This window comes from Dermacentor albipictus, unplaced genomic scaffold (assembly GCF_038994185.2).
Source record: "Dermacentor albipictus isolate Rhodes 1998 colony unplaced genomic scaffold, USDA_Dalb.pri_finalv2 scaffold_35, whole genome shotgun sequence".
Lineage (NCBI taxonomy): Eukaryota > Metazoa > Arthropoda > Arachnida > Ixodida > Ixodidae > Dermacentor > Dermacentor albipictus.
In genome coordinates, this window is record NW_027225589.1 from 825,657 (window position 1) to 853,453 (window position 27,797).

General features: G+C 43.9%; 2 protein-coding genes across 3 annotated transcripts; both read right to left on the reverse strand.

Annotated features, from left to right (window-relative positions):
- Positions 1 to 1,604: 1,604 nt before the first annotated feature.
- LOC135897229 (uncharacterized) lies at positions 1,605 to 9,006 on the reverse strand. 2 transcript variants are annotated; one of them, XM_065425810.1, is made up of 4 exons: positions 8,858 to 9,006; positions 7,012 to 7,108; positions 4,352 to 4,554; positions 1,605 to 2,021 (listed from the first exon to the last, which is right to left on the reverse strand). In XM_065425810.1, exons 1-4 carry the CDS (start codon positions 8,978 to 8,980, stop codon positions 1,662 to 1,664), a joined length of 783 nt encoding a protein of 260 aa, XP_065281882.1. In that variant the 5' UTR covers positions 8,981 to 9,006; the 3' UTR covers positions 1,605 to 1,661. The 2 variants fall into 2 exon arrangements, with proteins under 2 accessions (XP_065281882.1, XP_065281883.1); XM_065425811.1 differs by having other exon boundaries at positions 7,012 to 7,104; positions 8,858 to 8,970.
- A 7,477-nt stretch (positions 9,007 to 16,483) lies between these two features.
- On the reverse strand, positions 16,484 to 21,880 carry LOC135897251 (uncharacterized). The gene is made up of 4 exons (XM_070529901.1): positions 21,829 to 21,880; positions 19,761 to 19,929; positions 18,856 to 18,939; positions 16,484 to 17,043 (listed from the first exon to the last, which is right to left on the reverse strand). Exons 3-4 carry the CDS (start codon positions 18,923 to 18,925, stop codon positions 16,493 to 16,495), a joined length of 621 nt encoding a protein of 206 aa, XP_070386002.1. The 5' UTR covers positions 18,926 to 18,939; positions 19,761 to 19,929; positions 21,829 to 21,880; the 3' UTR covers positions 16,484 to 16,492.
- Between the last annotated feature and the right edge of the window lie 5,917 nt (positions 21,881 to 27,797).

Below are 27,797 nucleotides of genomic sequence, written 5' to 3' on the forward strand. Positions count from 1 at the left end.
AGTTTGTTTTGACTATTATAGGCCAACAGCTTGCCGAGCTCTTTCTTGTTCTTTGGAAATGCTTCTTTTTTTTGTCACACAATTTCTGCGTCAACTCAAGCAATAGTTACTCGCCACAGTTAAGTCTACTGTATGCGTGTGCTACAAATTACACCCTATTTACCGTTCACGTTATAAGGAGTCATGTCAAGCTTTTATAACGGATCATTGCGTGACACCACTAATAAGCAATGTCGCCACCAATTCCTCCATTGTTCAATATCGTCTCCAAGAATTTTCCGATTCTTCAAGTTCAAGTGAATATAGAGGTAGGTACCGCATCAATGCACAGCTTTCTCTCGGCCTTCGTATCCACTAGCGCTAGGGAAGCTACACAGAGGGCATCGCAAGGGGGCAAGGCCCCGACCAAGAGTTCCCTTGTCTTTGTTTCCTCTTTCTTTTTTTTTTCAAGGCTACTTCCGATTCAGACGTGTGCGGTACTCTCTCGACGTGAATTCGAAGCCCGGGTGCCCGGAGCTACGTCACTTACGGAGACGAATCAGTGAACGCGCTTTTCTGATTTTCTCGCCGACGAGATAGGCATCAATCCACCCTACGACAAGAAGGCACGTCGCAGCACTCTGTAGCGGCCGCGCCCTTCAATCTACTGCAGCATCCTCGTGCAGTCTTGTAGGCCACGCTCAGTAGACGCTGCTACACGCAACCGACCTTTGTGAACCGGAAGCGCAAAGACTAAATAATTATTTTTCTTCTTTTTGAAATCGCAGATGTGTGAATTTTTTATTTATTTCTTTCAAACTTAGGAACAGTAGCATTACTAAGTATTTTTCTCGTGACCAGGAAGCTTGTGGCGTAGCTGGACGACCATGTTGCAAAGTGAACAGCAAGCGAATTTTCACTGTCTTATGACACGAGATTTTAAATTTGTTCTTTTCCCAGTACAAATATATTTGGCTCGAATTTTTAGAATAACCGAATCCACAGATCCGCAACGTTTCCTCATTGTCTTCAAAAAGTGTTTCAGAGTACCTGTATTGCGGCACTTCGCGTTTCATAGGCTACATTTTTTATTGCCATAATTTTAACGTTCTTACAAATGGTCTTCTGTCTCCACGTAGGTCTTCTGTTCAACGTGCCGCTTTAATTCCTCTAGGTCGGTCTTCAGTGGCAGCAGTCATTATTATATCAACCAACAGCATGAGCGCTTCAGCTTGCTGAAATGCTAGAATGCACAAGTGCGGTATATATCTCTGTAGAGAGAGCGAGAGAGAGTGAAGCTCTTCGATGGAAGGCAGAAATTTTTTCATGCCTGTGTATTGCCATTGACATGGTGTTCTGCATAGGTGAGCGGTGGAAATAAACAATTACGTAGAAAAGTAAGAATAAAGAAAAAACAAAGAGTGCGATACACATGGTGACATTTATAGATCAGACGACGGGTAAAAATTCAGGATTTTTTGTTCCTCGAAATAAACCTTCACTCCATCAAATAAATTTACTGCGTGCCCTGCGATTCAGTGGAGTGGACTTGTGCCCCACCTAGGCTTCTGGCTCCAGTTTTACAGCAAGGCAAATTTGTGAGGGATAAATCTCAGAAACCGCAATCTAACAAATTAAATGTTCCTCAACAGCTTTATTTCGCTAAGGATGCCCGTGTTTTGTCACGGTTCTTTGAGAGCACGCACGAGCCTCGGTACAAAGACGCCTTCCCAGGAATCCTTGATAGAAGCGAGTGCAAGATGTCGCAGAAATCCTGCCAAGGCCTTCGTCCTATCTCCGCTGGTGTCGTCAATGTGCAGGGTGACTCGGGCTGCACGCAGCGAAGTGGTCACCGGTTCTTCTTGCTCATCGATAATTTTCCCAGCCGTAACGCTGCCCTCAGTAGCAATCCCCTGCACAAACTTCAGGTGAGTCTTCACCCGCACGCCGTGAGCTGCGAGGTCGAGGGAGCCGTTGCCACCAGCCGTCCAGTGGAACGAGCACAAGATTGGCTCTTCGGAAGCCAGGTCAAAGTGGATGACCTGCGTCAAATCAGGAGGGAGCGCATTGAAAAAAAAAAGAGTACCTTTTGGCGAAGTTTCAGGGCCTGCCAGGAGAACCGTATTCGCCAGTTCTGAGTGGAGTCAATCGTAGCTAATACACAAGAGGTTTTAATGTGCGTATGCTTTGGTGTATACGAAACGTCATCCGACATACACATAGATAAAGGACGACAAATGGTATCTGCTTGGTTTTCTCACAGGTATTTACGTAAAGCCCGGGATGATGAATGCGCAGGAGAGCAATTTTAGGAAAACGCGTGGGTGAATGCGTTTTATTCAGACAAATAGAGCAGCACAGCACACATTCGCGCAGTCCGCTAAATGAGAAAATAGAAAGCAAAAGGTAATGATTAGCATTGAAAAACACTTCGTGAAGTGTTTGTCCTGACAAAATTGTGTTGATAATTTCAGTATTTTATTTTATATTTCGTTACCAGGTTAGGTCAAACTTCTTGCATCAGGCATTACTAAACGATCGGAGAAATGTTATTTTTTTGTATACTTCAGCTAGAAATCTCGTTCTTGTTTGCAGTGCATTATTTCTTAGTCTTGTTAAGATTATTACACGTTAGATTAGTCAACATTATAGTAAACTACAAAGCGCACTAAAACAAGCCAAGTTTTGAATTTCGTATGACTCAACCTGAACCAGGCAGTGACATTTTTTTATACTTCAATAAATTGATTATATTTTCGGCCAACCTTAGGTATTACTGCTCATTAAACTCAACACATAGGTTCGTTTCATCAATGCGCTCACTTCCATTTTTTTTTTTTTCAATTTCGACTGTTAGGAGTGCGTGTACTGGAACTCTCGAAACTTTAAACTATGATGCAGGAGCGGTAAACTGAAGCTACAAGATAGAAAAACTTATGGTGACTACGGGTTTAAAGTGAGTATGTAAAAAGCAAAAAGTGACAATATGCGAAACGTTTGTGCGCCGAAAAAGCTGACTTCGGCAGAGTGATCACTTATCTTGACCGCAAGTGTGAACGACCCTTTACACAGACTGCAAGGTGTAACCAGACGTTTCAAGCTTTACTTTTGTGGCTGCATTGCACATGTGAAAAACACGTGTTAGCTAAACTAGCTCTCTGACGTACCTTTTGTTATTTCGATGCATTAATCGCGTTTACAAAATAATGTTAGGCATACTTCTTCGAGCATACCTAGGTTTATTCCGACACGCTGAAACCGAATAACACCTTGTTTGGTACGTGGGCTATTCAATTACTTTCACTGCTAGCATACTTTTAAACACATTTAGCAACTGTGCACCTGGGATCAGCTCCCATTCCATGATATGTCACTTATGCTTTGTACTTATCCACCTGCCATTGAATATTTTCGCTGTTTGCCCTAACCTACAGGCCTATTTTCTCTTTCGACAATCACACGTATTTTGGCTTTATTTGATGAATTGGGCGTAACCACTTGTATTCTAAAATAAAGTTTGTCTATCTCTGCAGCACCTCACCAAAGTTTATTTCGTGCTGCAAATCGCCAAACACTGGTGTAACACCGCGCTACACCCTCAGTACGGTGGAGACAGCATGTGACCTATAAACTTACCCAATGGCATTTGCATTGCAATCTAAGTGGGACTTTGCAAAGAGGCTTGCTCCTTTTATCACTACAATTACTGTGGCTAACTACATTCGCGAATGACAATACTCTATTCTGAAGCAGCGTTGAGGAATTTCTCTTCATATAAATTCAGGTACTGCAATAGCAGCAGATTGTTACAGGGGACACCGTCATCTTCTCAGTAACTTGTTCGCACTTTACACAGCACCATTCTCTTGAGCGCAGCACAGTATTTGCAAATCCTGATTCCAAAGTACATCAATCAGCGCCACCAGTTTCAGGGTTTGCGTGGAAAGTGAAGTCCTCTAGAAATCAAGAAGCACCAAAGATGCGTGGCAGGCACGCAGACAATGCAATATGCAAGCGTACTGCACGCTATGCAGTGCAACAGCAACCTCAAGAGTAGGAGTTTCTGCTGTGGGCATGTGTTCGCCTGTCTAAAGATTCCCGCGCGATCTACAGTATAGGAGTGGTGGTATCGTATGTCCACCGCTGTTTTTGCGTGACGGTAAAGGCTATGTGAAACGGGTTACACCACGGCAGTAAAAGAGTGATTGGTTGCTAAGGCACTGCATGACCTTGTCTTTGGTAAGGCTGATTGTGCCAGGAGTCGATTATGACCCATTTCAAAGAACACGCGTTTTAGTTTATGGCTACTGACTAATAGTGCAAAGAAAGACGATCTGGCAAGAAGTGCAAAAAAAACGCCAAATTTCTTTACCTGACTTCCATTCCCGCAATAGGTCTGCAGAGGTCCCCGACGACGCAGCTGATTCAATCCGGTTACTTTGTATCCTTCGAATCCCAGGGGAGATTGATGCGAGGTCCCTGCCTGTATTTCAGACGTATGCTCTCGCGGGATATCGAGCAGCGCTGTTTCGATGAGCTGCTCCAGGCGACTGTCGTTGTCGGCCCCGCACCATTCTGGGTGTGATGTCAGACAAACCCTCATGGCATATTATTTGGTTAGTCTGCTCTTCGGAAGCACGTGAGCGCACAAAAATAGTGTTGACCTAGGCGTGACGACACTCCCCTGGCTAAATCTTGTGCTGCAGCTGGCATGGTTCGGTATAAAAGGACCGCAAAGAATCTGAAGGCGCTTCGCCCGTGGAATATTACCCAGCAAAAACATTCCTTTTATTCCTTTGTGCAATAAAATATTGCCAGAATTTCTAGACTGAAGGTATGCTCGTTTAAAGAAAACCCGGCTAAGGAGTCAACAAATTGCACAGAAAAATATATAATAAATGAAAGTTGCAGAGAGTACGTAAAGCAAACGTAAAGTGAGGAAGGTGCTTCCCTTCTTGAAATGCGGAGCGAGAAAATAGGGTTATACCGCGTATTGTGCAGCGATAACAATTGTAGCATATTCTATGAGGCAAAGAAAACATTTGAAAAAAAAAGTATATATGTTACAGATTCCAGTGAGCAAGTTACGCATAACCATGTGAAGCTATAAAAGTTTATCGACAAAGTACGTAAATATGTACAATGTTGTCTTTCTCAGAACAAAGCTAATAAGATTATATTCAGCATGGATAGCCTAATGATGCTGGTACTCTTACTAATAATAATCGGAAATATTGGAAGAAAACGCTTAGCAGAAAAGACAACCACAGGCGTTAAGTGACACGTTTACATCGGTAGTCAATGACGTATATTTTTGTAGGTTACCTTCCGGAATTCGGCAGAACGAGCACTGATGAATAAGGTCTAATTCCTAGATTCCGAGGACCTTAGTCTTTTTGCTTTAGTGGGTGCTATCATTACACACTTCTGCGCATTCGTAACTGCTTTGAACTTATTAAGAAGTCAGTCATACCTCAATATGCCCGTGCTGTGTGTTTACTATCGCCATATGATATTTTCTTTAGCATGGTATGACAGGTTAGTGAGATTCATGTGGAACTACGGCCTAAATGGAATTTCTTATAGGATTGCGATTTAGCAATCACTCAGCGACATATATCCCGCCAAGAGCGGCTCACTATACACTTAGCCTAAGCGGCACTTATATTTGCTGTAAACAACACTTGTCACATTTCAAGAACTATTTCTTTGTCCTTACAATTAGAGCGTTAAACGGAATGTGACGAATCTACTTAAATTGAGGACTACGCAACGAGCTATGGAAAGAATAATGATGGGCGTAACGTTAAGGGATAAGAAAAGAGCAGATTGGGTGAGGGAACAATCGCGAGTTAATGACATCATAGTTGAAATCAAGAAAAAGAAATGGGCGTGGGCAGGACATGTAATGAGGAGGGAAGATAACCGATGGTCGTTAAGGGTTACGGACTAGATTCCAAGGGAAGGGAAGCGTAGCAAGGTGCGTCAGAAAGTTAGGTGGGCGGATGAGATCAAGAAGTTTCAAGGGACGACATGGCCACAATTAGCACGTGACCGGTGTAGTTGGACAAGTATGGGAGAGGCCTTTGGCCTGTAGTGGGCGTAACCAGGCTGATGATGATGAATCTGGCAAACGCTCCTTAAGTAAATCTGCACGGACAGGGTAAATGAGATGGGTCAGTGAAGGCAATGAGGACTGCAATCCAGGAGCAAGCGCCGTCTCGTCCTTGATGGGGCAAGAGCGTCTCGACGTGATTTCTTTTTTGAGCATTGTACCAGTCGTGTATTCTGGTATTCAAATGGCGTTCCTAAATGTAGCACATCACCAAACTTTCACATCAAGAATGTACTACATTTGCAGTTTTGTGCTTTGTTAGCCAAAGTAGAAGCAACCACAAGAAACTGTTCATGATATGACTCAATTCGTACTGTCTCTTTCTTTTTGTGCAAGTTCACTTTGTGAGGCTTCAAATGCTGTGCAAAAGCCATTTAAGGTGCGCTCTGCCCTAAACAAGTGGATCGACTTCTCTATGATCCCAAACTTAGATGAATTCGTCGTGGCATTAAATCCCATAATAATTTCTCAAATGTGCCGCTAATGAGGAGAAAAAAGAAACGTCGTAGGCCAAGGCCTCAGCAGTTTACACTCACTCACACCACTGTATATGTAAAATATGCTGACCCGGTCCACCGTATTGTCAACTGCCGAGTCTTTACCAGAAATAACTGCACTTGTCACATATTGCCCAAGGGCATCAACAACATAGTAAAGTATTTTTTTTACATTCGTGCACAAAGTTGAGCATAACTTTAGATATAAAATATCCACATGCATAAAACATATCGCTGGGTGGACATCCGCATTTTATGGCAACACGTAAAAATGTTTATGCCCGACGGGAAATAAAAAGATGCTATGGCACACTCATGATCACAAATTGTGATTGTGCAATGCACGTGGGCTATAAAGCCACATTGATAAGTTACGAATTGTATATCTTAATTTCTGTGGTAGTGAGAAGGAAAAAATACCTGAAAAACTGCTGACGATCCCAACGAACATGACAAGGAGTGCCAACGCCCGTATAGCATTATTCGGCGTCATTTTGGTAGAGTGATCTCGGTCTATCTGGCGAAAATCAGGAATGTAGACAAGAGAAGCTATTCATTACGTAAAGTAAAACAGACGCTTTGCGGCAGAAATGTTCTTAATACAAGGTTACACAATTTCAAAAGGGTCGCTCAAGTTTGCTGGAATATAGCTCAAAATGATAGCTCAAGTTTGCTGGATAACTTGTCGTAAGGGTGTGTGACCAGAAAGGCAGACAGATTTACTATGGCTCTGAAGAGTGGAGTACCCGAGTGAGCTTCAAACAAAGGGCTACGCTGAGTGATTCTCAGGCTCGTACTACTTTGTCTTAGTGCTAGTTATATGTCTCAATTATGAAACACACCTCAAATAGCCAAACGTACTTGTCCTATTTTGATCAAGAAGAGAAAATCTAGAGTGCTTATGAACCTATTTGGACAATATTCGGTTGTGCGCGATTTAACCTGCGCTATTTATTATCGCTTTAAATATTGTCATCTAATCACTTGATCATTGCGAATGCGTTGTCACCCAATAGATGGAAAAAAGGGAACAGATTTGTTCTTCACTACCGTAGCTTTCATTAAAAGGTTCTCCGACGCACTTTTTTCACAACATGATTATGCAACTTTCAGTGCAGTGAAAAGAGATCACTTGGAAAATCCCCTACATTTACTTCAGATTGGAGATTACAGGCTTTTAAGTTGACATTAACAACTTCGTTGATCTTATTTCTGCACTCAACTTAAGCTCAACTCATTTGCAGTTTACTACACTAGTTATATTTCAGATATGTTTGCTTATAAAGGACAGGCAAGCCCAATTTTAAAGGTAGTGTAACTAGGATCTATAAAAATGTCCTGTATCACGCCAGAGACCCTAGACCACAGTGCATCGTGTGTTAGCTTGGGGGGCCGGCAGGGTGCTGGTGTAACAGTTCAAGTGCAACGAAGAGAGTGTCTTGAGCTTGTTCTTTCACCGAACGAAAACATGATCGCTTGCCGCGCACTAGTGCGCAAGCGCTGCGGCAACAGCTCATGGCGGCTTTGATGTGAGCCACGTTCATCACTCCCTTCCGTACAAGGCGCAAATATTTGGCGATTCTCGCGTGGATGGTTTGACGTATCCGACTCGACGTCTCGCTGAAATGCGAGTGCGACAGACGCGTGGTTCTCCACACGTTTTAACGATATAACAAGTGTCTCATGCAGACCCCATGGGCATCGTCGTAAGTGCGTGTGAAACATGAAACGTAATGTTACGCTTTGAGTGAATAAGATATCAGAAAAACGACCGAATAGAGATATGCATTGAACATTCCATCATCGAAGCACTTCAACAAGGTATACGTCGACCTTGACTTGGCTATCATCAGCGTTGGTGGGCATTGTCCTGTCCTTTTCTACAGACAATAGTAAGGGCTCGTAAACTTTTCTAACAATCTATATTTACCATTTACTCGAAGAATCAGCATGTCTTTCTGATCTGACAAGCGAAAGCAGACTCTAAAATACTAATCGGAAGACACACGTCATCTTCGGATAAATCACGTGAGCTGGAAATTTAGCTATGCACCATGGCCGTGATGGCACTTCAGTGATGATGTTGCCGCACTGCACACGACTTGTACAAGTTGGTGCAACGCGGCTATATTGATATTGTCATACACTTTACAACGGTTTTGTGTACATATATATCTATATAAACGACAAATATAAGATGTGTGCATTTTCTAACGCCGATATTGTACGTAGGATAAATATAAAGAAATAAAAAACACATACTTACCTTTGTCTTTTTCACTTCGTACCACTGCTCCGGATTGTCGACTGAGCGACTGTGTGCGTCATATTTAAGTGAACTGTTGCCGGGTGTGGGAATTTCTTGAAAGCGAGAAGGCCTTGGTTTCATATATCGGCGTCAGTGCACAAGACTAGTTCTTGGCTGCCAAATCAGCTTTTGAAATGCGATACTATGCGATATCTTGTCAAGACGTCTGCAGCAAGAATACGCTTTTGACCTTCGCGACTGGGTTGGAAGGCAAAGAGGCGGGCCTTGGCGGCCAGCTAGCTTCACTTAGACGCCTATTTATTCCACATATGCATAGATGGTGGTAACTCTTGCAATGCGTACCCGTCTCTGTTTACGCTGCCCACAATAGCAAGAAAAACTAACATTGAGGTTACAGAAAATCGGTTGCCTTACGCGCAAGTATTATTGCCCAGCCCATAAAATCATCGGTTCTTGTCCGAAGCAGCGAAGCAAGGGAAGGAGAAAGGTGTCTTGGCTGCCTGCTTATCACGAAATTTTGCCCGCATATATAATTAGCACTATCGGTGAACAACGCCGAAATCTGACGATAAAAATCGTTAAGCGTCCTCCATTCCCTTTACACTAACACTTTAGACACAAAGGCTGACAGGCATAAGCCTGCAATCGCACTGCTAGAATGTTTGCTGTCAATGCACAACGATATGTACGAAGAACCAACCCGGCTTGCTTTTCAACAATATGTTAAGCATGCAATGGGAGGTGGTTATTTCTGGCACTCTGTTCTTGGGGGCGCCCCCCCCCCCCCACCCACCCCTTACCACCGTGCCTTACGCGCAAGCGGTAGGCAACCGCTACTTCGAGCGCTACTTCGGGCGCTACTTTCTCAAGCAACGCATTCGAACAGAGCTCCGGTAACTCTAAAAAACTCTGGTAAATCGTGGACAGTGTTATAGGCACGCCACACAAACAGACGTTTCCTGACGTGGTTGATCAGAATGTTGTAAACAGCTTTAATTCATATTTTACTACCGCTGGAATTTCTTCAGGTACTAATGTAAATAATACAGATATAAGCTCTTTGTTACCAAGCCCACTCTCAAACTCCTTTCGTATGGATGACATTGAACTTAGCGAGATACACTCAACATTAGCAACTATGGGTACCAATAAAGCTTCAGGTATATATGAGATTACAGTACGTATGTTAAAAGAAAATATTGATATTCTAGGCCCAATATTATGCCACGTCTTCAATCACTCACTTGAAACCGCCACGTACCCAGCGTCACTAAAAACAGCCCGAGTTGTCCCAATATACAAGGACGGCGATAGCTCAAGCCCTTCTAGTCATCGATCAATATCCGTGCTCAGCGCCATTAATATACTTTTCGAGAAAATCCTTGCCAGTAGAATCAATAGTTTTTCACGCAAAAACAACATAATTTGCCCACAGCAACGTGGTTTTCGGCCAAACCATTTAACCGCAATAGCGGTGCAGTCTTTAGCCCACATTATAAACTGTGCTTTACATGACAACAAACTTGTAGCTGTAGTCTTTCTCGATTTGAAAAAGGCTTTCGACATGGTCGACCATTCCATCGTTTTGCACAAACTAAAGCGCTACGGTTTTCGGGAACGGTTTTTCTATTTGTTTTATAGTTACTTCAATGAACGTCATGAGATAGTTGTCATAAATAATGTCTCATCGTCACCACAACGTATTGATACTGCCGTGCCCCAAGGGTCTGTTTTGGGACCCATGCTTTTTTCTATATACGTTTCCTACCTTCCACGTGTCTTGAAATCTGGAGAAATGCTGATGTATGCAGATGACACCGCTATAACAATCACAGGCAATATCATTGAGGAAATACACTTTAAAGCAAACGTAGATTTGGTGAACGTTTCTAAATGGTTTTCAGCCAACAAGCTTACTGTAAATGTCAAGAAAACAAAATATACCATATTTCACTCCTGTAGAAAACAAGTAGATGTCAACACTGTAAACATTGGTATTGACAACTCTCTACGAGAATATACTCCATGTTTTAAATATCTTGGCGTAATCTTTCATAGCCACCTGCACTGGCAAAACCATTTATTAGCAGTGGGGGTGAATGTCGCATCGGATTGCTATAAACTGCTTCAAGCACGTGACTTTTTTGACACAAGTACATTTCGTATATTGTATTTCTCTTTGATCCACAGTCATCTCTCACACTGTCTGGAATCATGGGGGTGGACCGACAATAGCTATCTCCAGCCAATCAGAAAATTGCAGAAACGATTATTATGAATCATCAAGCAATCTAATCAGGATCACCCCAGCAAACCACTATTCAACGACCCACGGATATTACCCTTCGATTCACTACGCCTCCTAAAAACAGCAACTGTAGCAAACAGTATCGTAAGAAACAACCCCCCCTCCCACATCTCCCTCTTCCATACGTCATCGCCTACTACCAGAAATGTATTATTAGGCAACTTTATTCTACTGCCCACGCACAACGTTTACGGAGAACGATGGTTCTCTTTCATTGGTGTTCAGATATGGAATACTCTTCCGCAAGATATAAAGTGCGCTCGAAATTTTGCACACACAGCTAAAAAGTTCTTTCAGCGCATGCATTAAACATGTTAAAAGACATCGATCTGCTCTTATCATCCCATTTAATTTTGTAGTATAACATGCACGATGTTTTTGAATTGAAGCGACTCTTCCTTGTTATGCTTTCTTTTTGTCATTTGTATTATGTATATATCCCCCTCTTCGCTCTTCCAAGTTTTTATTGTGTATGTGACGAAGTGTCTGCATTATAGAATTTAATTTATTGGACCCATAACTAGCCTATGGCTACGGGTCCAAACAGTACTGGACACATTTTTATTGTGTTTTCAAGAATAAATAAAGAATTTGAATTTAAATTTGAACCCCTTTCAAGCCCTGCAACCACGGTATCAATCGTCACTTACAGCGCATAATGATGCACTGTAAGTGACGACTGATACCTTGGAATACCTACTAGCCCGTACCCAAACCTGCCACCACCTCTGATAGCAGACTAGACGGGCATCGTCTCAATCACAGCGTGTCAAAGCGCTAGCTTTCACAAGGGGAGAACGCGAGAACGCTCCCCTTACCACCGTACCACAATGCGGTACTCCGCAGTACTAACCTGCCAGCGCTATCATCATACTGACCCACAGCGCGGTTTTTACGCGCAAGCGTAACTGGCCAGGTCAAGAATTCAGCGGATTCGGGAGCCGCGAAGCAAGCGAACGAGGAAGGCGCCTGCAGGTGAAGAGACTCGCGCGTCGGGCAAAGTACGAAGGAGCGCGCTGAGCAGCCAGCAAAGTAACCCCCCCCCCACACACACACACAGACCCCTAGAGTATTATGTGTAGGTAATAGTGAGCGAACTAAGCATAGAGGGATGAGGTGAAGCGTCGCGGAGGGGGGAGGTAGCCGGAGGCGTGCTGGGTTGATCTCTTCTGGCAGTTCAGTTGATGCAGCTTTTCTTTGCGATGCATACATACCGCCTTCGTCTCGTGATAACGTGGTCCTCGCACGCTGTAAGCTCTGTGTGTGAGTGAAAGCGCGCGGCGGTGAGCCGAAGACGGCCGTTCAATCTGGCGTGCGCAATGGCAGGAAGCGCGCGATATTCCGCCGCCTACATGACCCGGCGAGAGGGGAAGGAGGAGGGCGTACTATCACCGCGCGTGGTCGCGCGGGCTGAATCTCGAGAGTGATCTGCTTTGGGGACACAATATAAGTGGGCCGACGGCTTCTAGCTTAGCTTGCGATGTGATAAAAAGCACGAAGGTCACTTCGCTCGCCACTGCTGCCGCGATTCCTCACACTAGCGTTCTAAAAGCAAGTGTCCGCGCTCATCGAGTGTCCAGTGTTCATGTTTTCTGTGCGCGCTAACGCCATGCTAGTAATATAGGAGCGTTCTACCCCCACGGGGGCTGCGTATGGTATGGCCGTGCGAGCCCTGTCTTGAATACGAGCTGCAGTGTGGACAGTGTAGGCGTCTAGGCGCATGGCAATACGATAGCGTCGTTTACGCTATAGGATCCTTACGCTTGCGCGTAACCGGCGTTCAGGAAGTGAAACGTTGCTGTGACTGTTTTACTTTGCTGTTCAAGTGGTTTGTGAGAAAAGAATATTGTACCATCAGACGGATTTTTTAGCACTGCAGTGGTTTTAAGGTAAAGAAATCATTCGATATGCCACTACTTTTCACGAAGACTAGAATCACTTTTCATTTGTTCTCTGAGCTTTGCATATGAAATATGCATTTTGATGTTTTTGGTGGGATCAAGTTTTCGTGCAGCACTAGCGAGTTATTCCTGTTTGTCAAGTTCAAATACTTAAATGTAGCATCGCACATACTTACAATGAGGCTTTGAAAATTACCGCCTAAAGCACTTAAAACGATTTTAGGTCTGGTATGGCTAGACCGCGGAAATAAATTGCAAGAATCCTATCTCAGAAACTGCGTTCGTCGAAAGAGCCAACAACGGCCAAACCAACTACAGTTTCAATAAATGGTTTCCACAGCCACGTAAGGAGACGCACATGTACATCATTTGCGCCAACCAATTTGTCGTAAGATGTCACAATGATACAGTGATACAATAATGTCGCAATGCTGCTGTCCATGGGAGTCATGCAACTCAGAGCATGACTATATGTGTCGTGTAGTGTCGGATGTCCTGTCACGTCTCATATATGCTTTGTTGTGAACACATATGTACTTGTATTATGAGCTATAACCGCATCCTAGCATTTGACTTTATCGTATTTCCTGAGAAATGCAGTAACGAGGAGAGTAAAAGTCATTCTCATAAGGACGTGGTCTACGTAACAATATTTATCTGTGTAAAAAGAAAGAAGCATAGAACATAAATTGTTCTCCAAAATAGAGAACTGAGAAACTAAAATCAGAAGAAAACATAAATGGCATGAGCTAAAATGTGTATTCTCTTTCTGCAAAATTTTTCAAGTCTATATTTTTACAACGAAATATTGCGAAGACTGTTTTTAAGCATAGGTTCCCCAACACAATGTTGCCTTTTAAGCAACACATAAATATTTAAAATATGGGCATGCAAGACTGCTATAGCTGTGAAGGCTGGGGAAATCATCTGAAGTTATTTACAAAAGGCCCTACAGATGGTACTTCGCGTCTTCTGCGCCGTAAAGACAAAATCTGAATCAGGAAAATTTTCCCAAAACTGCTACTAGCTAGACAGACCTGAAAGGCACTGCGAAAATTGCAAGGATGCTGGAATGGCAGAATCCAGCCATTGGGAGAGAACGAATCGAAAACACATCTATAATCCGAAATTACAACGTGTGCTCAGGGATGCTACGTCTTCTTCGCCCAACGCTGTACAATATTACTCTATGTATTGTCCTGCAAGTTGTTCAAATAAACAAGACAGGTACCTCAGTTTCAAGTTGTTTCTTTTTCTTGCTCGTAGTTTAAATGTGCCTACATAAACTCTCTAGCTCATCTTTACATTAAAATGAAGGCAGCGAATCAATGAGCCATGCTTGCACAACACACGCAAGAGCATTGGACATTTTCAAGAGCAAATGTAATGTTGGAATAAAGTATTCTGGTATTACTGTCATGTCTTTTTGTTATTCATTCTCCATTTAACGCTTTAGCATCCTCTATGTAGTCAACACACTTTCTGGGAGCCAGCTATTTATTTGTATTGAAGTTTGTGTCTGTCAATCTATGTATGCTCGTGCCTAACCATTTTCCCTGCCTACAAGGGTCATGGGTCATCCGTGGCCGAATGGGCAGCTGCATCATGCTGCTGTGCTGAGGTAACAGTGCTTGAAACCAACCTGTGTACCAACTTGGGTCACTGAGTATGTGCAATGTGTGCATAGGTGCCGCACTTCAATGAACCTTTTTCACGTCGACATGAGTCAATGCAGAAGTGTGACAGCGTAGGTATGCTGTTCGAAGAAACACTTTCAGGCCGACTTAAATCACTCGCGATGCGCCCCGCGGTCTGTGCTGGTCTTCACTGAACCCCTTTGGTGGAAGCTTAGGTCTCGGTATGTGCCACTCAGAATGGGCCACCCTTTGATCACCAAAAAGATCCCTTAAGTTTTTCCGACGCTGAACGGAATTAAACTTATGTCGCATGGTTCCAAAGACAGAAACCCGACGCATCAGCGTGCTCAGCGATTAATGTACTGGGTGCGTGCCGCTTTTAATGAACGCGTTTCAAAGCTAGGACTTAGCGAGCTGCGTCATGAATGCATTGGGTGTGTGCTGCACTCTCGCCAACATGGCTCACTGAGTAAGCGCCACTGATTGTGGGGCAAGAGAGGGAACAGCTCTCAGCGTCCGCAGGCGCCACCGCACCACGCTTCTTGCCTCGGAGGCCTCGCATGAACTTCTCAGCAGTAACACTAGATGGCGCGGCGTGTCCGTAAAGAAGCGCGAGAGAGAAGTCTAGTTGCCGTATGTCGCGTTTTTCAGCGTTCGCATGTAGTGACACGCCATTAATTTTTGAGAGCACATGTAGGCTTCGCGGCTTCGCTTCCCCGGCAGTAAAGGCCTCATACATAACTCGTTTCGTCAATGGCAACACGTTGCGTAACTTTTTGCTTGAATAGTATACGCAGTAGCGTCGAGTCATGGTGAGATGGATTCCGCCGATCACTTTTTTGGATACTACTGTCATGTTGTCTTTCCTAGATCTTGACCTGCTTGCCCATGCTACAGTTTTCGTTGAAAAATTGAGATGCGTCCACAGTGAATTACTCTTATTCCTAGTGCTTACATATCCTCGATCTCGTCTTTTATGGAAATGTAGGCAAAAGTTGTCGTAATAAAATTGCCATGCTTGCTCTTCTACTGTAACAAGAATAATAAAATTGGTCTGCAAAGGATTTTCTAAGCTCATGTACTATATGTAAAATGAAAAGAAATACGTAAAAATATAGAATACGCCTCAACTTGGATGGGTACAAATTGCTTACAGGTAGAATAACTGGTAAATTTTATAGGTTAGTAAATGCACTATTTATAATTTTACTTTTTGACGCGCTTGTGATCAGAAAACATGTGTACTTTCATTCACCTTGATTAGCAACACCTATGCTACTAATTCATATTTTTGAAAGAAAAATATGCTCATATAGAATTGCGGTCCTGTCGCGATGTGTGACAAAAAATTACTAGAGCACGCTGTCTTGTCTAGCTCTAGAGTAATTTACCTGCCAGTAGATTCTACAAAACATTCGTCATAGCTTGCATAATTCAGTAACAAATTAGAATGCTACCTATGACCCGTGATGCGTCTAAAAAATTCGTTACTTCATCCCCCTGCGCTGCCCTGCAGCTAGTTAATAATGCAGCTCTATATATTTGCAGCGCTCCTCCACCGCTTTTACAACGCCCTTTCACATGGTCCAATGAAAGAACAGTTCTTCCGTCTAATATTCTATATTCTGGAACGTCTTTCTCCTTTGTCTCAATCCTGACTCCTCTTGGTAACACATCGCAACATTTACCTCATACAACAAAAAGAACAACGCGCACATTACAAATGCCTCATTCTCACACTGCGTGTGAAAGATTTTTCAAAATGGAAGAGGTACGGTAATAGGCTTTAATCCAGAGTCTTTCCGAAAACATCATACATGGTAGTGAAAAACAAGCGGTTCCACTCTTCACGTTGGTGCGTTGGTGCGAGCTTGCCAATCATGGCAAAGGCTTCCTCCAACTGGGTTCCTGCGCCGGTGAGCCTGAGGTGAATGCCTTCGATGGCCACAGGAGTCACGGGACCTTCCAACGAGAGCTTGGCATCGGTCCCCGATCCGTCAATCCGAAGGGGGACCGTGATTCTCGTAAAACCTACCGCCAGTCCAACAATACCACCATTACCCGAGCAAAATAATTGCCACGGAAACGAGATCTGAATGCCTCCTCCCCGGTTAACGAGATCGAAATGAATCATTCGGGTCCCGTTGTCACAGTAAGGTAGCAGTGGTCCGTAGCGCCGCAGAAGGTGCAATCCTGTGACGTTGGCGCCGCCAATCTCGACTCCCGGAATGAGTGTCTTTGTAAAACCTGGTTGCATCGCCCACTCCTCGGGCATCTTGTCCAGCATGTCGGAAACGAGGGCATCTAGATCCACGTCGGAGAAGTGGCAACGGGCTCCTGTTCAACGTCATAAAAAAAAGAACTTGTTCACAATGGCTTTGAAAGAGTCCCCATGAGAGTTAGACGCGTCATAGGATTCAAGCTTGCCAAGCGCCACTAACGCTTCTTATTGACTGAAGACATCGCAACAATTTTTGACAGTCGTGCACGCCAGCGTAAACTGACGCCACCTATTGTTACCGTTGTGTAGTTAACACATTCTTTGAGCTATTTCTGTTATAATGTTTCTCGATAAGCGAGACGACGCAGTAGTTGTTGCGTAAGCCTCGAAAGCTGGTATGCTACGCGCTACACTTGCTCACTACGGCGTAAGAATTTGCACACGGTCGTTATAAAGTTAATACTGTCTAGCTGCCCGTGCACATTTTATGGTTTTCGTGACGTATTTATTTTGGCAAAGCTTCGTGATATGCACGCGCCAACTAGAGCAACAAACATTTTTTTTTAATTTTTTGCCTATGCGTTAAAAGAACCGAGAAGTTCTGTTTTCGCCAGACGAATGGTGCCTGCGGACTTTCAGGCAGAGGCTGAGGCAGAGAGGCTCTCCTATAAACTAAATTCTTCTATTAGAAGATAGCAGTGCTTACAGATGCTTTTACGGCCGCCAGAAGACGGTGGGTAAAGCAGAATGTGATACTGTGATACTCTGGTGCTATGAAAAAGGCTCGCATTACAGCCACTTCAGTACATTAGTAAGTTTATCGGAGGTCGGTAAAGGACTCATATGACCTTATTAACGCTGTAATGCGGGCAAGTTCGAGAAAGGTAATATTGTTTTGCGCGCAAAGGAGCTAAGACCAACTAGGATATTCAGCGGACATGCGCTTCTACATAGCAATTACATAGTAAAGGAATCATGGCTGCAGGAGCAGATAGAGAATATAATAACATAAAAGAATCTGATCGTGAAAATATCTTAAAATGTGTTCGCAGAGAAAGATCGAAATTCGAAAAATGTAGGCGAATCCAGACTCCTTTACCATTAGCATAGGGGAAACCTCATCTTTGGATGATCCTGATAAGGATTTTAAAGAAAATGTAACTGCAAAACTTTGTTCCAAAGGCGTATATGTATCGCTGTCTCCGATATTAAATTTAGTTTTTGTTTGTTTTATCATTCGTGTTTTCTTCAAACCCATCGTAAAGGATAGCACTTGTCCCAACAATGCTGTCTTTTTCTCGGATGTCTTCTTGTGCACTGAACAATATGAAAGAAGAACAAGTGCGTAAAAGGAGAAATAAGGAAAACAACAATTTGGTGCCACTCTGATGCAAAATTTTGTTGTGCGTTTTCAAAATATCATGGCGTTTCTGAATACGGTACGAACTTTTCGTACGCTACTCCATATTTTTAAGCATATCATTTCCGCTGGAAGAAATGTGGAATGCTGTATGCTGCTTGCTTGGAATCATGGCTGCAGGAGCAGATAGAGAATATAATAACATAAAAGAATCTGATCGTGAAAATATTTTAAAATATGTTCGCAGAGAAAGAACGAAATTCGAAAAATGTAGGCTCTTTATCTATAGCCAAATTTAGACTGTACTTCATAAAAAAACGTAAAACAATATATTTGCACATAGACAGAATGGAATGAAACCATCGTTTTTCTTTGAAAGTTAGTGCAACTCAAAGCAGAATTTGAGTAGGCCCAGCTTGAAGATAACTTAGAGTAATGCGCATTTTCAAGAAATGAACACTTTTACACCTTTGAAAACGACGTGTATAACATACTATTCTATTATAACATCATATGTAACACCTACGATTCACCTCAGGAAAATTAAAGTTGAAATTTATTAACTTACCAGCCACAGCGGATGTTGTTCCTGCTGTGGCGAGGAGGACAGCAGAAATAAAGGTGAATTCACGCTCCATTCTTGTTTGTATTTCTTTCGATGAAAAAGCAAACCAACAGATGCTATGTATTAGTACCAATTACGCGTTTTGCAAGCGCTCGTGCTTTACGCAGAATTTTGAAGAAGCGCTACTGATACAGAAAGCCGTGAGGTGTTGCAGCTGCAGAAACGAAAGAGATAAGAGTCTCGCCAAGTAGGTACATCGGGTGAAGATTTGTTGCTTTAGAAACGTAGATTATAATTTTTCTCAATCAGTAATATTGCCACAAGAGACCAGTTACGGAGTTTTCCAATAAAATTCACGTATAACAAGCGCATTAAAGGCATTCACATGTTCGCATAGATTTTACGAGCATACCATAGTTTATGTTACATGGAAACACCCGTATCGGTATACTAGCTATGTATTTTCGGGTGTGTCTCTCTGTGTGTGTAGGGCACAGGGAAGACGGCGGGTTTTTCCTAAGCGTTCCGGGACACAGGATTGCAGACATGGCTTCACGCATGCGCAAAATCTGCTGTTACCTTTAGTATTGCTTCATGAATATTCGATTATGGCCAAAGAGTGCTGCTTTAGGTGTAAGCGGCAGCAATTGTTTTTAAAAAGCCGACTCTGTTTGCACTGAAATGTGCTGCCAAAGGGTTGAAAGCATGGGCGTTTCATGGTGAACACCCGGGTACTAAAATACTCGGTCAGCCCTTGCTGAAACAAAGTTCGCGCTGCTGCATTTGATTTGTTTTAAGCTACTCTTTAGAAAGCGCTTCTGCGATCGCGTCTTGAATGACCGCAAGGGTGATGTCATGCATACTCAGTGAGAAGCACGTAAAGCAGATTCCAAATTCCTTCTACTCACCACTTGAACGCCAACCAGAAGTGGAACTACAACTTCTGGCAGCGTAGGAAGGCACGTGCAGTTCAGTTGTTTGAAAGGTGTGTTGCCGCTCTGATATCAAGCCGGAAATGCCATCAAAGGAAGAGGCGCGTTGAATCGTGACGACGAGTGTTTTGGCGGCACGTGCGACCTACAAGACAGACCCGAACGACGCGCCCGCTTAGCCGTGTGCATGGCGGCGGGAGCGAACGCAAAGCGGGCTGACAGGGGAAGGAGACGCGCCTGAGACATTGCGTGGTATTGTGTCTTAGAGCATTCTTTGAAAAGTACTAAGAGTAAATCTGGCTCTAGCATCTACACGACCTGTAACTGTGGTGGTTTGGTCAGCATATAAATGCTGTGCAAGAAAATTGACTTAATTGACTTTGTTACGTGGGCTTGAGTAAGACTGGGACTTTCGATATTGAAAATATCGAACGATGTATCTCTCATCCGCACCATACTTGACTACGCGTCCTCCCGTCTGGAGCCCCCATTAAGCTTATTTAACCAACGAGTTAGAAGCGATTCCGAACCGATATTCACGATTTCCCACTTTTGAATATGATAGAACTGTTAGCATTCCCAGTACCAAATCATCTCTTCGCCTTCCATTTTTAGCAATGCGCCGCCGGATTAGCCGTGTTTCCCTTTTGCACAAAACATGCTTTAATTTCGGGACATTCATGAGGCGCTCCTGCTTCCTCCTAATTTTCCTGCCCGCCGTCTTTCAACGATATTCTTACAGCCTTTTTCTTTATTATCGAATTTCTGTGATGCGCTTTCTGTCTTTCCCTTAAAGATATTTTTTCTCTGTATTGGTTGATGATATAGTACATATTGGTAGTGACTATGACGGGGCCCGTCACTTTAACAACACTATAGCGACGGGGCCGTCACTATAGCGATGTCGGTATTGGGGCGGGCAGAGAGTTTCATACAACTACAGTGGCTAGAATACAACTTTGGGGGCGATCACTGAGAGAAAACTATGCGGAATATGTTCTTATAGTGAGCTGTCTATGTAAACAAATGGGGCAAAGCAGAATGAAGCTTCAATGCAGCGATCGCACGGGTTCGCGCTGACCGACTGCGCGTCTGCATGCATGTCCGCGCGCAATGTTTAGCGTTTTGCTGTGAGCGCGTTTTCGCCCCGTACCGTGAGTTTTATGCCGCAGTATATGTTCATTTGACAGAAGGCAAGCAACCATTGTTACATGGAGACTATCACAGCTGTTCAGAAATAATACCGTTATAGCTAGGCTTCGACGCCTACGGCGACTTGTGATGTGCCGTCGTGAGTGCCTTTTTTTCTTTCGTTCTCAATTCTTGGAAGCTTCAATGTAACTATTTCTCAAGTTGCATCGCACTGTATGTTTATCGGTCTTCTAAGCGAGCAATTACCGGCTGCTTCCTTTTCCTAATCCAGTGCAATATTCATTGTCAGGTGCTACACAAGCTTGAAGATATGCCATGCCTTCCTTTTAATGTGCTTTTTACCGTTACTTTTCCATTCTAGTAAACTTTTTTTCTTTCTTTCTTTATTGCTATCATCATAAGTGCTACATTGTATACGCACAAGACTGTTGGACCCAATAGCCGCAGGCTAGAGGATGGATCCGTATGTGCGAAATATAATGGACATTTGGTACAAGCATAGGGGATCAATGCAGGGGACGAATGCAACACTTCAGCTCGTTAAAAACAGAAATCTTTTTTTTTTCGGCATGAACAGAAGTTACCACCAGTTACATATATTATCAAATCGCAAACAGAACGCCAAGCAAGAACACAGGCAGAAAATCAGTGGTTTATAGCTAATAAATAGTGCTTTGACGAAATTTAGTGTTTCCTATTTTGGAGGGTATGTTGTTCGATATCTTAACTTCAACACATTCAAGTACACTTTTGCCATAAAAATTATGTACAGGAGACATGTTGAAATTTCCAGCAGCAGTACTTCTGGTATGATGATGAAAAAATATGGACACAGGGAAATGATGATTACGTTTAACAACACTGTTTAGGTAGCTAGCTATATTATACTCACGCATAAAGATCCAATGGCAATATGTTTAGTCGATTGAGCAGTAGCCTGCTGGGTGTATCGGTTCTCAAGTGCGTCATGATTCTTATTGCCAGCTTTAATTGTATAACCAAATGAAGCTTCAATGCAGCCGGGCCCTGTCATTGTAATGTAGATGTTATTGTGCCGGGCCCCGTCACTGTAATTAGTACCTTAAATATTCTGACTCTTACATCGGCCTGTTTTGTTTACTCTTTCTTTATTTATTCACTTATTCAGGTACCTACAGCACCCGTCATTTATGTCATTTACGTCATATCGCGCACTGAAATATTTGATGCTCTCCTCCCCCTTTCTGTGTGCCCCATCAGGGTCTATAAAGAAAAATAAATGGTGATAGTGATGATGGTGATGATCACATATTTATCGCTGTAAGACCTATTCCCTATAATCACGCGTATCAGCAGGGGCTTCCTGTGTTTACAAAGTTATGTAGTTGCTTACGGAGTACCGTAAAGGGGAATAAATACCGTCACAAGAATATTTAAAGCCGGAAGAGCAACGTTTATGGAAACATACATACTAACCCCCAGCTGCCAGTAGCGGAACAATTTCAGTGCCAGAGCTTTCTTAAGAAATTTAGGACACTATATGGTACGGGTGACTTTTTTACAGCTAAGCTGCATATGAATAGGTTATGGAAAAAATCGCGTGCGTCTGTCGAGCCGTACAGATAGCACCCGAGAAGTCTACGAGATCTTCGTTGTATATTCCCAGTGACATATATCTAGTTACCCAGGTTGGCATTAAAGACGCTCATTGAAAAGCGGCACACACCTATGGGCACATAAACAGTCACCCAAGTTGGCATCATAGGCGTTGATCGGACCTACAGCAAACCTAGCCGCACATGGACACAAACTTTTGGAATGTTACAGTAGCGTAAATTAGCGCAAGTTTAGGCCAAAGATAGGTCGCCCAATAAGTGCGTTTTACATGTGCCATTTGAATATGTGAATTATTTTCCTCAATTTTTAAATTTACATGCGCTCCTGTAGCCGGTGTTTATGAATATATTAGGCTTCTGGTCGCAGAAGCAAACATGGTAGTGCTAAGAATGTTGGCTGCTCTCACTTGTATTGCGCCAAATGCTGTAGTTACAACATATAATACAGGTGAGTAAAAATGACGCCGCATGGCAAGAACACACTGCAATTATTTTCTGTAATAAATATAAAAATTTATATCGGAACAGACGACGATACGGCTCATATTACAGCAAACATTTTTGTGGTAAGCGTAAAAAGGCCTTGACCCAAGTGCAATTTTATAGACCGGGCTGAGTTAGCTTGGCCCTTTAAGGAGGTAAATTTTTGTTCAGCACTTTCTACGTTGTCCGATTGACGATGAGACTCTTACCCGTCCTCGCGAGAAAAAATTTTGTCATTGTAACGATCTCTGATCAAAACTAGAATATTAGTCGCAATTCGGGACACGCTGCCTGATCATCATAGCTGAGATGAGATTAAAACGTATATAAGGTAATTGAAACGGTTTTCTACTAGAGCACAATAACCAATCCGATTGCCGTCATAACAAATAATAACGCTAATACACTCTAAACTAAGTAACCTATACAAAGGTGCACATTTTGACATTTTTGTGCACCTTTAACTTAATACTTACAACAATTTCGGCTTTACATTTTTAACCTTTTGAAAGGTTACAAATGAAAAGGTAACTTTTTTGTTTACATAGCTTACATGCTTTCTTGGAATGTAACCTTTACGAAGGTATGAAACCTTTAGAAAAACATAGGTTACTTGCTAGAACACGTGTAACCTTTGGACGATGCCATGCTTCTGGTAAAATCTCTTATTAAAAATGTCCTTGTTGTTTGCTCAGAGTCACAAAATACAGAACTCCCGTGGACTGCGATTTGACGTGCACGGATAATACCCACCAAAATAGAGGTCTAAGAAATAGACAGACTAGTCAGACAAAGTTATTCAATCATGCTCACCGCCTTTAATATCAATGAGGACAGACATAAATGCACAATTTGCCTTAACCACAGCACGAAAGCATACCTATCACAACGACGCTTACTGTTACACAAAGTAGCCTGACTTCCTGAGTCTAGGCTGTATTAAAAAAAACCTACGTTATACAGGTAATGCCTATGTGTTCACGGCGCTACATTTGTAAAATAGTTTTCTTATGTAGTGAACAAGGACTAGAAATAATATCTATCACAATAAGTTCTGCATATAATACACTATAAGTCTGACCTTATATTATATTGCTGTTTGCAGTGCGAAAAGAGGAATCAGGATTGATACGCCGTGTAATAAAGCGAAATTCTGACATGAAAACTCAATTTCCTAAATTTCCACAACATATTGCTGCCCTCACAATATAAATAAATACTCACTGCTATCATGACGGAAAAATATGTACACAATAAAAAGCCTTGCTTTAAAATGAGGTGTTAAGGCAGCTTGACTTCTTTATGAAAGCCGCAGCACTGGTATTAAAACTACCATGAGACATGAGACGAAGCGCTTTTAGGCAGAACGCCAGGTCTGCCAGCTCTACTCATTTTGTGAATTTCTTATAGTTTGGCAATGAACTGCTGCTTACTCCTTAACTATGATGGAGATAAATTTTCACGCGCATTCGACAGATTCGGCAGTGCCCATGGCGGCTGCCTCCATGAAGCGCAATGGCAACGAGAGCGACACTGACAGCGACGACACCATGCAGTATTATGTCAGCAGTGAAGAATTTTGTGACGGCACCTTCTAGCTGGTGCGGAGTCGTAAAGCCAAGCGAAGATTTCTCAGGGCATCATTGAATTCGATTAAGTACACCGTGAGATCTTCGCGCAATACCGAACTTCTCACATTCCTGTTCGCGCCAGTTCGCGCTGCTGACAGCGTTAGACGCCTCACAGAGGCAAGCCGGGTCGTCACATCCAGTGGCGCTGGTTCCGAATGAAATCAAAGACATCAGAGTGATCACCCGAAGTCCTAGCGAGTGAGAGAGAGAGAGTCAACTTTTCTACTGAGCCCTTAGTGAAGGTTGGTGCGCGCTGGCACCAGATGGGGTGGAACCTTCTCCTGAGGTCCCATATGTGTGCAGCAGTTCCTGTCCCCTAGCCGCCAGCGCGAGCTGGGTCGGTAGGTCGGGGCTGGACAACAAGGTCTCCCATCGCTCGGGGAGAATGGGGCAGGGGAGGGTGGGCGGTAGAGATGGTGGAGGGTTCTTGAGCACAGTGCACTCTGCAAGGATGTGTGCTAGAGTGCCTTTTGACCGTCTGCAAAAAGGGCATGAAGTGTCGTGCTCTGTTGGAAACATCTTGTGCAAGAGCACGGGATGCACTAGCGACCCCTCTTGCGTGCGTCGCACGATTGTTTGCTGCATTCGGCTGAGTTGCGGATGGGCACGGGGAAGCCTACATCTGCCGCTTCTGTACATTTGCATGATTTCTTTGTACCTTGTCACGGGGTGCGGTAGCTCTGGCTCGTCCTCGGCCCGGATTGACAGTTCTCGGGCATAGTGGTCGGCGAGTGCGTTGCCTTCCACTTGCGGGTGAGCCGGGACCCACTCGAGCTCAATGGCCCGTCCCGGTGATTTACATTTTGTGAGGATCGCTAGTGCCGCGGGAGAGATGTTCCCCTTGCGGTAGCTAGCGTAGGCGGTCTGGGAGTCTGTGACCACGGTCCTCACTTCCGGCTGTGTGAGTGCGAGGGCCACGGCCACTTCTGCTTCGGCTGCATTCATCGTCCGTATCGACGCGCCTGTGACCAGATTATCGATGGTCCGTGCTTGGGAAGCGAGGCGTCCGTGTAGAGGACCTCGGGGTCCTCTTCCAGCTGTCGAGCCAGTGCCTTGGCCCGCGCAGAGCGTCTCTCGTTGTTCCTCCCCGGCTGCATGTTCCGGGGGAGGGGCTTGGTCTTAATAATGTCTCTCCACGTTGTGGGGAGCTGCTCCGTTGTCGGTTGCTGTTCAATTCGCCCTCCTATCTTGCGTAGGACGGCCCGACTGTGCTCTGTCCGGCTCAGCCTTACTCTCTGGTGGGATAGGTGTGCTTCCACCAGCTCTTCCACCGTGTTGTGGGCACCCATTTCTAGCAGCTTCTGCATTGACGAGTAGACTGGGATGCCCATGGCGAGTTTGACTGCTTTTTTTATCTTCGTGTTCAGGGTCTCGCGGTTGACCTTCGTAAGCTGGAGGTACGGGGCGGAGTACGTTACGCGTGACACGACGAATTCCTGCACCAGGCGCAGTGTGTCTTCTTCTTTGATTCCTCTGTTCCGGTTGGTGACTCTCCGGATCATGCTCAGGACCTTGTCTGACGTGGTCTTGATTTTGTTGACGGCTGCGTGCGCCTTGCCGTCGCTGCGCAACAGCAGGCCCAGTATCCGGATCTGCTGCCTTGGTTTGATCTCTGTGCCGTCGATGGTGATGATTATGTTCGGCGGCGGCTCTTTCTTTGGTCTTCCGGGCTGTACTATGAGCAGCGCTAGCACGTGCGCCGTGGCGCCTTCCTGCCGTCTGGACTTCCGCGCATTCTTCGCGCATGCGCGTCTAGCGCGTATCGGAGCGACCATTGTGTGATCTTTTGAGCACCTCTCCTTACAGTTACCCGTCTCTCGGGCTCTTGCTGTTCTCATTTTAGCTTAATTTCGACTCGCTACGTCGACTGAAATATTGGAAGGGCAGGAAGAATGCAGCAAGGTAGCCTGTCGATTAGCGCATTCAGCCTCGAACATCAGGTCACGTCTTCTGCCGCCCTCTCAGGGGCTGTTCTTCTCTGTCTGTGCCTTTAAAACGTTAACTGCGACAGTGTTTCATGCGTTTTGGCTTATATGGCGAAAAAGATACAAAGGCTGCATTACCAAACAAGAGTCCTAGCTCTTGGCCGAAATGATGGCAGTGCCCCTGCCTTCAGCATTGCATTCATATTCTCCGCTACACTAGGCTCAGTACTTGCTTGATTTGTGAAGAAAGCAATATGAATTCACATTTATCTACTCGTGTCTTGCTTACACCATAGCCCACATACCCTCCCCACAACTAATATAAACACTCTCGAAGGCCTTTACACTAGGCATAGGAAGCGACCAGGTAACGTCATAATATCTCTGTATAGGCCTTCTATAGTATCGAGTCTCGCAGACGAAGGTCTCTTGGCATTTCATTATTATACATGCGTCAAATAAATACAGAAATTCTTATTTGAATGATGAACATCGAAAATTCGATCTACAAGATCAGAGCATGATTTAGCAGCGGTAAGCTCCAAATCGTGTTTATAGCGAAGAATGTTCAACCCGTTCAAACTTGCCATTCGACATTCTTGCAATTAACTCACCACTTTCAATGGCCGATTTCAAAAATAGCGCTACACTATAGCGTGGACCAATCTTGTAGGCAGCGTAATCTAAAACGTGGACGGCTGTTTCCGTAGATAGGGGGAACTGAATATATGCCACGGTTCAAGGAACCTGCGATACCTGCATGCATTGACCTACACAGAGACATTTATCATTTGACTTCATCTTAGGCCCTTTAGCCTACCTCACGCAACATAGGCCTGTGATGAACGTATTGTTCACTTACTTAGAAAACACTGGTCAACTCAACAAATTTTAGCTCTACTCAGCCACCCTCATGCACTTTTCACTTGGCGAATTCTGTCACCTCATTGTAGGGTTGTGCATAGACTGAAGCACTCTAGCATTTGAAGCCGTTGTCCATGGGCCATGAGTAAGAAAACTCAGTTTCAAATTTTTTTACGTTTTCCTTTTTCTGTGCCTCTCCTGTCTTTTCCTTCCCAATTCCTTTCGCCATGCAGAGTAGCATGTCAGCGATGCCTTTACGCTGACTAAAATCTCTGTCTTTCATTAAAGGGTTCTCTTTCTCTTAAGCAACCTCTAAGATTTAAAACTTGCCACCAAGAATTGCAGCAAAAACACCGAACACTG

Excerpts from the sequence above, each read along its gene's own strand:
- LOC135897229 (XM_065425810.1), bottom strand. The coding sequence starts at position 8,980 with ATGAAACCAAGGCCTTCTCGCTTTCAAGAAATTCCCACACCCGGCAAC. Across the intron at positions 7,109-8,857 it reads ACGAAGTGAAAAAGACAAAG|ATAGACCGAGATCACTCTAC; the intron begins GTAAGTATGTGT and ends GATTTTCGCCAG. Across the intron at positions 4,555-7,011 it reads GATCGTCAGCAGTTTTTCAG|AATGGTGCGGGGCCGACAAC; the intron begins GTATTTTTTCCT and ends CATCACACCCAG.
- LOC135897251 (XM_070529901.1), bottom strand. The coding sequence starts at position 18,925 with ATGGAGCGTGAATTCACCTTTATTTCTGCTGTCCTCCTCGCCACAGCA. Across the intron at positions 17,044-18,855 it reads AACAACATCCGCTGTGGCTG|GAGCCCGTTGCCACTTCTCC; the intron begins GTAAGTTAATAA and ends GACGTTGAACAG.